This window comes from Varanus komodoensis, unplaced genomic scaffold (genome assembly GCF_004798865.1).
Source record: "Varanus komodoensis strain SLA01 unplaced genomic scaffold, ASM479886v1 scaffold32, whole genome shotgun sequence".
Lineage (NCBI taxonomy): Eukaryota > Metazoa > Chordata > Lepidosauria > Squamata > Varanidae > Varanus > Varanus komodoensis.
The window spans coordinates 13,931,646-13,943,916 of NW_025335798.1; the positions used below are offsets into that span (position 1 = coordinate 13,931,646).

The following is a 12,271-nucleotide window of genomic DNA, read 5'->3' on the forward strand; positions in this document are numbered from 1 at the left end:
TCCACCATAATTTATATAAAGAAACAAAGCATTTTAAGTCAAGTTTCTTTTTATGTACACAATATTCATTACAGAAACATTTTGGACAATAAAAATCAAAACCACTTGATCAAGAGTGAGGGATACAAAAATGGAGTTTTGCTACCTCTATGATGAGCTGCCACTTAAGGGCACCTGCAACTCTCCACAGAAACTTCCATGCTGTTGTTTTGGAATTGGATGGCTCCTTCAGGATCTAAACTATGAGTATCTCTGTGTGTTTCAAATGAAGATTAGGAAGGGATTTGAAGTTTATTTTGTCCAAGCAGCCAAAACAAATGGATTTAGCAAATAGAAATACCTCTACAAAATCTACTGTTTCACTGGTTTCAAATATGAGGTCTCACACAATGAGAATCTGACTAAGTGCAAATGGCAATAGATGCCTCGCTCCACATTAGTTACATCGAACACATTGTCTGCTTTGCGACCAGAAAGAATGGACTCTAAATTGCCGTGTGATCAAACAGAAGGTACTTCCAATTATGCACCTGGGGAATGGGATATCCTATAGCAGGAACCCAAAGGCAGGCTTATGGAGGTGTCTACAGGCCATTCCCTTGCCCCACCCTCTTCCTCCTAATCCTCATTTAGTGGGATCTTGGCCTTTGTACAGCCTTTCCCATTCTAATAGCTGGAAATGCCTCACTAATGCTTAGATACTGGCAGTGTGAGCTTTAGGACCCAATCTCACTGTCTAAATGGCCATATGGCAAGTCAGAGTTCCAGCTCCTACCTTGGATAAGAGCTCTGAGGTCGAACCAGGGACTCTGAATTCTGAGCACCCTCACTTCTTAGAGCTCGTGCAGAGTTTTCCACACAGGCTGAAGCTTTGAGTTTGCAAGACCAACCTTGAAGCTGGCACTGATGGGCGAGAGAGGGGAGGCACTGCAGCCAATGTTTTCTGGGGAATTCCATTGTGTTACCTAATGTCACTGGTGTTGCATCATCATACCACCCAATAGCTGACACTCTCTGGTCTTATGTACAACAATCACCAAAAAACGATACAGTTCACAAGAGGTCCTGTGCACTCAATTCCACTAGTGTGCATGTTGCAGTGGGTCCATGCGCTCCAGCTCAGCACAAGGAGGCTGCCTATGTTGAGGTCACCACAGTGCCAGCGTATTGCATGCGTCTGTGGGTACATCTCTCCATTGGCAGAACGCCGCCTCTTGTAGCTCTAACACCACATTCCATTTCTTGAAAACTTTCAGCAGGGCATTCTAACAGTGAGTTGTGAGGGGAGCAAAGGGATGCAGGACTAAAATGCCAGCGTATTGCAGCCTAAAGCTCTTCATTCCAGTCACAAAGCCTTCAGATAGGCCTTTCCCCTTCTGAGAACGGGAACAGAACTGCACAAAGGCTGGGAACCACCAAACAATTGGTGGCTGAAGAAAATGGAGCAGATGTGGGGAAGCTGCCATGGGCATCTAAGCAACCCCAGAGGACCAAGCCAGCACCCCAAGAGGGCTGGATCTGGCTTCTGAGCTTGAAGTTCTGCACCAGAACTCTTTCAAATACAGGAAACCTATCGTTCAATGGTCAGGTTAGAGAACTTTCATATTACTAGCTTCTGAGATTAGGACTCCAAAACACAAATGTCCTACTTTCCCTTCCACAGTTTATGATCCCTTTGTATTACATCTGGTTGTGGTGGAGATTCACCATCTATTTAGTCATTACTTCAGTAAATTGACAAAACCTGAATGTTTATTACTTTTGCTTATTGCTACACCATTAATCCTTGGAGAACCCAAATCTGCCGTTTGCTCACAGAAAAAGATCACCTCACTTACCTTAGTAAAAGCAAAGCAAAACAAGTGTGCTTGTTCTAAGACTGCATGTACTTTCCGCGGCCTGGTAGCCACTTAATGTGCAAAATGCAAATGAGTGCTCTTTTAGAAGAGGAATGTAGTGCCAATAAGTTTTCTGAAAAAGAGTAGCCTATAATTGACGGTCTCAAGTTACTGCTCATTTAATGCAATATGCTTTCCTATCCTTGAATAGGCAGACTAAAAGAAAGGTAAAATGATCATTCCAGAATAAGCCAACATTTAATCTCCAGGGAAGTGAGACCTTGCTTATAAGAATGTTGAGTTGCATTAACTGGCCGAGAGATACACACATGGTGACTCTGTGTATGCATATCCAGTTAAGAAAAGTTAAGTAAGCCTGAAACAACTTAGATTTCAGGGTCTTTTATGCTTACAGGGAATTAAATTCATCTTTCTTGGGTCATTCTGCATTACTGATCTTCCCTTGGTTTTGTTGCAACCTTAAACTAAAAGAGGTTCTGCCACATGAATCCAATAATTCTAAGATCCTAACAGTCACTGAGTTTTTTACTCAGAGTCATTATGGGAGCAGCCATCTGGATACTCATGAGACTGAAGCAGTTAAGTTATACAACGCAGCAGGAACTCTGTGATTTTCCACTCATGAGATTAAAAGCTGAAGTTGTGACTGTTCACCTAGCAAGAAACATGGTATTTTTGTCTGAAAATGATTTAATGGAACGAAGCCAGAAAACTGTGAGTTTGGGATTTACATAACACCTCCATAGCCAAAAGTGGGGGAGGACTTTGCAGTTATTAAATTCCAACCCATCCACACATACAAACATTCTAGGCTTCTGTTTCTGTATTGCAATGAGCTGTATTAACTTCATTGATTGATACCTCAAGCACTTCTGTTATTGCTTTAATTTCCATGTGTGCATCTTGCTCTGTTTCACATATCAAAGAAACCTTGCGTAAGTTATATCAGTAGCGCAAAATAAACATAGCAGTTGTCTTTTCTGCAGCCTTTTATCTCTGTTTCACAAAAAGGTTCTTGAATGCATTGTTGTAATTTTTGTTAAATGCTGTATAAATGAGAGGATTGAAGAAAGAATTGGAGTAGCCAAGCCAGAGGAAGATACTTTTCCAGATAGGTGCAATGGTGCAGAAACAGAGAGGGCTTATTAATTCTGTGACAAAGAAGGGAATCCAACAAAGTACAAACACACCAATTAAAATGCCAACCATCATAGCAGCTTTTTTTTCTTTCTGTTCCTTCCATGTTTCTCCATCTGTCTGAAAAGTGACAGTCGCATGACGAGCTGTAAACACCATCTGTGGCTGAGAAACTTCTTTCACCTTGACATAAATGGAAAGAGGAATTCTTATCAAGACAGGTTTGTTTTGAAAGAAATAATAATCATCTTTGGCTAAGAATGGCAACACAACATTTGTGCATAACTCCAAACTTGAGAGCTTGAAAACTATGAATGAACTAGACCTCCGAAGAGTGGAGAGAAAGCTATTTAAATAAGGAATAAGTGGGCTTCTATGTTGAATTTTGCATCCCAGAAACAGCCAGTACCTCCTATCCTACTACTCCTACTGGGAAATAATGTGGAGCAGCATCATGAACCAATTCCAGAAGATGAAACTGCAAGGCCCCATGGATGCTCATGTCTAAATGGATACTGGTAATGCTCCAAGTCCATGGGGTCACAATGGGTCAGACACAACTTCGCAGCTAACAACAACCATAATGCTCCAAGTCTGGAGTGCTATGGGTAACATACTGAACTGTACCCTAAATGACTTGATTACTACTCTGATTTGAGTTGGTATAGGAAGAAGTCAGTATAATTAGTTTAGTACTATCTTCTAACAAATACGATGTGCAGATTTGTAAAATCCATTCTGTTTTGCAGATCATCAGATGTCTGTCTTTCCATCATCCATTGATGGAACTGGATTTTTAAAATCTACATGCTAATTTACGTTAGCACTAGCGCACATTTATGCAAATACTCTAATCTACATTAGTTAATGTGGATTAGCTCTAATGTGCAGTAACTTAGGCAGGTTAATGCATTTGTGCAAGTCTACATTGATGCAAATCTTGTACCAAAGTGAACAAAACCATTCTACTAGCCTATGTAATATACATGATACACAAAAAAGCCACTCAGTTGTAGAATCCACAGGCTGAATTTATTCATTTTATTTATATTCTGCCTTTTTTTCCTGAGAGAGAGAGAGAGAGAGAGAGAGAGAGAGAGAGAGAGAGAGAGAGAGAGAGAGAGAGAGAGAGAGAGAGAGAGAGAGAGAGACTTGCACAATCCTCTTCCTCCTCTGCTTTTAATCCTCACAGCTTCCCTGTGAGAAAGCTTTGGCAAAGAGTCCATGGCAGGCTCAGTCATCCAGTGGGCTTCATGGCTGAGTGAAGGCTAGAACCTGGCTCTCCCAAGACACAGCCCAACATCTAGCCACTATGCCACACTGGTCCCTGGCCATTTCGAGCATTCTGACCTCACCTGAATCCAGTGAAGATTTCTCCAACATCCCTGCAACATCCCTGTTATGAGAACAAACTCTTGGACGTATCTTAGTTTCAGTGTATGAAACTTTACTGGGTGAACAGTGAAGACTTCTTCTCTGCCGTCCTTTTTATTCCAGCAGTGTGGTCTTTTTTTATTCCTAAAGACCACAACTAAGAGGGTCTTTAGGTTGCATTCATTTTATAGTTCTGCATGTTATTGGTGATCACCCCGAGTGCCCTTTTTACTGATAGCAGGCATGGTACAAATCTCTCTGCATAAAGTACCTTTATATATGGAACTGTTTTGATTGGAATAGTATCTTTCTGCTGTCCATCCTCAACTTGTTTCAGTAACCAGCCTTTGAAGAATAAAACAAAGAGCTGTTCACACTCCCACTGAAGTGAGACCATAATGGGCATTCAATGTTGCTCTGCCTATCTCAAGGGTGCATTTGTAGGAGACCAGCTCTGTTCTCCATTTGTATGCAACCTTCGTGCAACCTTCTTGATGGCTAAAGGACCCCTCTAGCATGCTAAGAGGAGAGCAGCCCCAGCTCCCCTCTGGGTGGCAGCTAAAGGCAACTCTCATTCATCAGAATGGATGTTCCACACCCTCTTCTCCTTTTCCTTTGTATGTGCCCTTTAATGATCGTGCACCTACTGGCAGGGACTCTCCTACTTAACTGCAGGAGTCTTTTGGCTAAAGGGCATATAAAAAGCTTAGAACAAACGAACGCATCTTGAATATTCTGTACATTTGTATTCCCCACAGCACAGGTACTGTCTTGTGTATTTCTTTTATATTGTTATTTCTTTTATATTGTTATTTTATATTGTGACTTTGTAATTTTTATTATGTTGTAAGCCGCCCCGAGGCTTCGGCGAATGGGGCGGCATATGAATGTTTAAATAAATAAATAAATAAATAAATTTGCCTTGACTGTGGTGTCTCGTTTTGACTGTGGCCTCCAAGAACTGTTTTAGTAGGCACATTTAACACCAGCACTGCCCACAGTTATTGGTAATGTCCACCAATCTATCAGGTGCTTAGATTCTTTAGTTCCAACGTGAATTTGACAGAAGAGGGACAGCCACCATGGCATGGAGGTTCGCATGTTGCAGTGTGACTGGGGAGCTCCAGGTTCTAGTCCCCCCTTGGACATGAAGTTCAGTTGGGTGACTTTGTGCCAGACACTGACTCTCTGTCTAATCTTCCTCACAGGGTTGTTGGGAGGATAAAATGGGAAGGGAGAGAAAGTTGCAAACCATCTTGGTTCCTTGCAAAAGGGAAGATGGAGGGATATACATGTAAGTGCAGTGTTAAAAAAAATACATGAAGAATTTGACACTGGCACTCAACCACAACTGTTGCTCAGGGTAGGTACAGCCAAATGTTCTTCCTAAGTTGGTCAGTGCTTCAAACCTTTTGACATGCAGAGGTGGGGGGGAGAGAAGGAAACTACCTGACTATATTTCCCCTTCTGGAAACAAGGGATAGGACCTTTCTGGGCCACTGTAGCAACATTTTGGTTTGCTCTACCATGTAAGGTCAGGGAAGGACAGCAAAGTCCTGGTATATGTACATAAAAAGATACAAATGTGGTAGAGTCTGTGGACACTCTGGACTATTGCTGTGGGATCTCCTGTCAGAAGTTTGGAAGTGGGAGTCTTCCCAGAGCTGTGCTCCGAAAGCCTGGAGCAGCACACTCATTGCCCTGGCATAGACCTATGAGCATGGGACCAGCACACCACAGATATTTCTGTGTAGACCTGTCTTGGGGGTTCATGAATGTAAGGACTTTACTACAGTCCTGCTCCAGTCAAATACAGGACCCCAGTCAAATACAGTCAAAATGAACTTGGAAACAGACTCTCAGGCTAGCTGAACTAGCTGATTTAAAGGGTGGGGAAATGGGACATGAGACATGAAGCAGCTTAGGGGATAGAAACCAAGCTAGTCTGAAAATGACACTTTGTAAGTTCACTCAAGTGTTAGAAAATCACATCAATGTTTTCTACATAACAATTTTGTACTATTTTCTACTTTGAATTCCTAATAAATAATAAAATCATTATTCTATTTGGACTACACAGCATATTCAGCTTGCATGAAGCTGAATCAGTATTTCAAATTACTAGGCGAATAAAATTTTGCTGGGCAATGGAGTGCCTGCAATTTTCACATCTCTATTTAAGCCTGTGTTCTTGGTACAAGACTCATCAGGATATCCTTTGAATTTTGTGAAGAGTATGCCCACAAAGTACGTTTTCTCCATGATCAGCTGTCTAAAACACTTCCTACATATTCAGATTTTCTCAGGTTTGATCTTATTACTGCTGCAGACAATGATCAAACTTCTGTAAACTAAATGTGACAATTATAGGATTTTTTTTAAAAAAAGCATTATTACAATTTCTGAAATGATGGGGAAATTTGCTTTAAGAAATATAGAGATTTTCCTCCTGCAGGCTTAGCTGTTGGCTATAAAAGCAAGACATCAGACCTCTACCTTCTGTGTATTCACTTCTATATCTCACTTCCACATGCATTCTTTTTTACTCTTCTTAAAAGATCTAGCTACAATGCAATCATATACATGTCTACTCAGAAGTAAGTCCCATCGTGTTCAGTGTGGTTTACTCCCAGAGAAATGGTATAGGATTCTTTAGCAAAGTATTTGGTATATATTCATGACTAGAGAGGTAACTTTCAGCAAACTGAGATGCTGAACTAGAACAGAGGTAATACACTCCTAAAAGCTTTAAAAGGTCATCTTTTTGAAGACTGTTGCTGTATGCAAAGCAGTGGTGAAACGCACAGGTTCAGAATTATATCCTATCATTAAATGTCTGTTATTCTAAAATATAAAAGGCCCATTCCTGAAGCAATGGGAAGTACTTCTTCCAAACTATCTGTGTGCTTAGTTCCACCAGTAAAACTGGGCCAGATTCTTCCCAAGACCCTGGTATGACCCAGTTTTGCTTGCTCACATCAGTTATCTGGCAGAGCAGGGAGTAGGTCCCCATGTCCTTATCTGTGTAATGCAGAAAGCCTGAGTTTGGCTAAAGCAGCCTAACAAACAAAAATCATAGGTTGATGCTTGAGAAATAGGTTCAGAAGAATTTAAACCCATAAGCAGGAAACAGAGGAGGTTGTGGTTTGATGTATAAGGAAACAAATGGATTTGGCACACAAAGGAGACACAAACATTTATGTGGGTAATTTCAACCTGGAATCCATCAAAGTTGTTAATAGCAAGATAATCCAAAGAAGCTGTGCTGAAAGCAGTAGAGATCATGCACGAATTGGAACAGCAAGCAATGAGGAATGTGTCATGTCAAGGAGAATGTTATCTCTGCTTTCACCAGCACTGGCTTTATTGTCCGATATGAAATGTCTGGCACAAATTACTGGGTGAATGTGCCTTTACATGCAGAGAACTGTAGGATGCTGTTTGGTCTAGACACTATTCTGTCTTATTCCTAACCCCTATTCCCAACCTAGTCCCTTCCACATATGCTACACTGCCTACAGCATTGCTGAGAGTTGTCGTACAACACATCTGGAGGACACCACGTTGGGAAAGGCTGCACTAAAGGAACTCCCTGATCTAGCAGAGCTCTTCTTACCTCCTTCAAAAGCCCTCTTCTCCTTTAGGTAACATGCAGTGTTAATTCCTGTAACCTTCTCTGCTTTGGTCCTACCTGCAAGCTGCATGCATAGAGACCAGCTCCATCTAAGAGAATGATGAAGACTAGATGAATAAAGCAGTTGCTGAATCTGAGAGATACAGGGGTTGACCTTTCTGAACCCACACACAAAGGAACGCAATGGGACAGTGAGGCGGAGCAGTTAAGAGTGTGGGGCTGGGACTCGGGAAGTCCGAGTTCTAGTCCCTACTCAAGCCACGGAGCTCACTGGGTGACTTTGGGCCAGTCACAGACTCTCAGCCCAACCTACTTCACAGGACTGCTGCTGTGAAGATAAGCTTAAGAGGAGGAGGAGAGTTATGCAAGCCACCTTGAGTACCTTGGAAGGAAAAAAGACAGGATATAAATATAATAAATAAACCCATGGTTTAAATGGTTGTTAATATGTCACGAAATTAGTGCAGGAGAAAAGAAGAGATATGTGTGAAAAAATATTTATGCATTCTGTTATTTAGTATTTTAAGGACACAATTATTAAATCCGTATGTTTTGACAGAAATTTACAACTCCCAGCATTCCTCAGCTTGTAATACTGTCTAGATGCACATAAGATTGTGCCTAAACTGTATATATTCACTCAAGAGAGGCTAGCTTTCAATGTGAGTTATAACATAAAGGACAACAGCAGTGCGATCTGGTTCATTCAAGATGTTTTTAATCAGGCTACCCTGACCTAATGCCTTAGGAGTTTTGGATTACAACTTCCAGCATTCTGACCATTGGCCATGCTGACTGGGGCTGATGGGACATATACTCCAAAAATATTCAGGGCAATGTTGGGAAAGACAGTTTTAAATTATCTCAAAGTCACTACAATCCAATGCATTAAAGTACATTTTGAACCAGGCCTATGAGAGAGTCTGCATAGCTGTCATTAAAACTGAAACCAAAAAGATAACAATGCAGACATTAGGATAATGTTTTGGGGAATTCATTCCATAAGTGGGGTGGTGCCACCAGTGAGAAGGCCCTGTCATGGAGTACCAGTCCAGTTTCCATTGGCGGGAGCACTGACAGGAGTCTCTGAAAGCTGCCAAAGAGACCAAGCAGGTAACATGCAGAAGACATTCCTGTAAATACTCTGGTTTGGGCTGTTTCATCAGCCCCAGATTGGGTGGGGAAGCAATTTTCACATTTACTCAATTAATGCAACTTACTTCTGAGTAGACAAGTACACGGGAGCTGCATTTTAATATACACTTATGTGGGGAAGTCCAACTGAACATGATAGAATTTACTTCTGACTAAACCTACATAAGGTCTAATTATAGTTGCATGAAATAATTTTCATTTTTTAAATGCTGTTGTGTCAGCAGACAAAAGAAAACACAAAACTTTGGAGGGGGGCTCATCTTAAAACAGATGTAAGCACTAATGAATATTTTGTATGTAGGATGTCTTCTTTAGATAATGAGTATAACTTAAAGTTGGATTTTGTTGGTAAAGCACAGAAGAAGGCAGCATACCTGGTATATTATTTGCAGTTTGGGAGTGCTCCTTGACCTGGAGTCCCAGGTGGCAGTGGTGGCGAGGAGCACTTTCCTTCAGCTTTGGCTGATCCACCAACTGTGGCCTTTCCTGGATGGGCATTGACTTGCAATGGTGACCCACTCTCTGGTAACTTCCTGGCTGGACTATTGTAACGTGTTCTACATGGGACTGCCCTTGAAGATGGTCCAGATACTTCAATTGGTTCAGAACAGAGCTGCCAGGATGTTAATGGGGACCAGTCGGTTTTCACATATAATACTGGTCCTCCATCAGTTACACTGGCTGCCAATTCAAGTCCAGGCCCAATTTAAGGTGTGGTGATGACCTATAAAGTCCTAAACAGCTTGGGTCCGGGATACCTGAAGGCACGCCTTCGCCCTCCCGCCCCCTGAGGTCTGAGGTGGAGGTCCTGCTTCGGGAGCCCCCTTGAAGTAGAGCACCTGGAAGAGAGCCTTCTCTGTGATGGTACCCCAACTGTGGAATACACTTCCCAGGGAGGGTTGCCTGGTGCCGACATTATATTCTTTTTGGCATCAGGCAAAAACTTTTTATTTTCCTGTTATTTTAATGTTTGATTGATTTTAACTGGGGTTTTAGTATTTCAATTGTTGGATGCTGTGGTGATTGTTTTATTCTACTCATTTTTGTAAGCCGTTCCAAGACGCCAGCAGAGGATGGGCTAGAAAAGCTTTTAATAAATAAATATATTGTATGCTCATTCACATATGCATAATGTTATGTCCGGGACAGCTCCATCATAGCAGCCAGCTAATGTCCAACCGGCCTATCTTCCATCCCTGATGTGGGGGCCGGGCTTGGCCTGGCCTTTGCAATTCTTATCACAGAACTACCCAATCCCCTGCCACATCACAGCGAGATGCTCCCAAGCACTTCGTCCTTAAGCATCTATCCTTATACAGTATTTCTAATCAAAGTCAGAGTCCATTTCATCTGTCCTTAAGCGTGCTTAAGTTCAACAGACCTGGAATATCTCAAGATGTAGTATGATTTTTTTCATGATGTTCCAGAACATCACTATGTAATTTTACTTGGCCCCACATACTTTGGATCAAAGGGACTCCAAGGGCATAAAGTGAAGCTTGATGGATTAAGCAATACCTCTACAATAAAGTACCTGTTCACTTTTCCACACCTCCCTCTTAATTCTAGCTCTTTTGCCTCTTTCCCTTTATAATTCACACTTGTAAACCATCAGCAATCCCCCCACCCACCCCCAGATTCATTGGGGAAGTTGTGGCTACCTGCTTCCTTCACATGCTTTATTGTTTTTATAAGGTGCTACATTCAGGGGCTATGATCTGACACTGAAAACAAGGTCAATGCTTGCCTTGGCTCAAGTTAAAACCCAAGAAATCTCTCCCTTGAGAAATGCTCAACAACAGGCAGCTGGGCCTTTATTTTGGAATTACGTACTGGCTAAAATTAAGGTCAGTGTTAAATCCCATTCATTTCGGTGGGTCTACGGCTAAGCAGTGCTAACGTTAGGTACAGCCGCCAGCTCTGCTAAACTTCTCGGCCGGTACTCGGCTTGCCCCTCTCGGCTGCGCCTAACTCCTGGGGGCGAGCGACACCGAGGCCAGTGCAGCCACCCCGCCCATCATCCCCGCGGCTGCCCGTTTACCTGGCCAGTTTCCGGGAGGGGCGCGACGGCGTTGCTCCTGCCGCGCCCCCCGATGCGGAACTTGGCTGCCCGGTAGATCTTCCAGTAGACAAACAGCACCACGCCGAGGGGCAGGTAGAAGGCGCCGCAGGTGGAGAAGACGGTGTAAGAGGGCTCCTGGCTGACCTGGCAGCGCTGCTGCTCGGCGCCGTACGCGCTCTCGCCCCAGCCCAGGAGCGGCGCCAGCGCGATGAGCGCCGACAGCGCCCAGGCCACGCCGATCATGACGCCGGAGGCGCGCCAGCGGGCGCGCAGCGTGTACTGCAGGTGCCGCGTGACGGACCAGTAGCGGTCCAGCGCGATGGCGGTGACGCTCCAGATGCTGGCCGTGCAGCACAGCACATCGCAGGAGACCCACACGTGGCACAGCTCGCGGCCCAGCCGCCAGCGCCGCCCGGGCGACAGCTCCTTGGCCAGGCTGAGCGGCATGACCAGCGCCGCCACCAGCACGTCGGCCGCGGCCGCGGAGGCCACCAGGTTGTGCGGCACGCGGTGGAACGTCTTCACGCGCGCGATGGTCAGCAGCACCAGCAGGTTCCACACGAACGTGGCCACCGTCAGCAGCGCCAGCAGGCTCAGCGCCAGCAGGCTCAGGAGGGAGAAGGGCTCGTCCTCGCCGCCGCCGCCCCCTCCTCCTGCGGGGCCGCCGCAGCCCCCCGACGCCGACGACGGCAAGGAGCGGTTGCCCTCCGCTGCCGAGGCGTTCAGCGACATGGCCAGCGGGCGGGAAGAGGCGCTCTCACCGCTGCGCGCATGAAGCCCCCAGGCAGCTGGGGGGGGGGGGGGGGCAGAGCAAGGCGGAGCCCCCTCGAAACGGCCTTCTGTCCTGCAGCCCAAAGCACGCCACCCACCGCCGCCGCCCCCGTTGCAGGAACTGCTTTTGAAAGTCCAGTCCGCGGGCAGCTCGCCCGGTGCCTCCCGCGGCCGAGCACAGCGCCAGCGACGGCCGCCTGGAAAAAGTCGCCCCGCTCCCGTCACGTGCTGCTGCTGCTGCTGCGAGCGGGACGGCTGTGCTTGCGCTGCCGCCGGGCG

At 44.7% G+C, this 12,271-nt stretch overlaps 1 protein-coding gene across 1 annotated transcript; it reads right to left on the minus strand.

The window, feature by feature from the left end:
• Positions 1–31: 31 nt before the first annotated feature.
• LOC123027388 (5-hydroxytryptamine receptor 5B-like) lies at positions 32–12,271 on the minus strand. Its single transcript, XM_044438233.1, has 2 exons — positions 11,201–12,271; positions 32–3,179 (listed from the first exon to the last, which is right to left on the minus strand). Exons 1-2 carry the CDS (start codon positions 11,951–11,953, stop codon positions 2,850–2,852), a joined length of 1,083 nt encoding a protein of 360 aa, XP_044294168.1. The 5' UTR covers positions 11,954–12,271; the 3' UTR covers positions 32–2,849.

Excerpts from the sequence above, each read along its gene's own strand:
- LOC123027388 (XM_044438233.1), bottom strand. The coding sequence starts at position 11,953 with ATGTCGCTGAACGCCTCGGCAGCGGAGGGCAACCGCTCCTTGCCGTCG. Across the intron at positions 3,180-11,200 it reads CCCTCCCGGAAACTGGCCAG|GTGAAAGAAGTTTCTCAGCC; the intron begins GTAAACGGGCAG and ends ATTTATGTCAAG.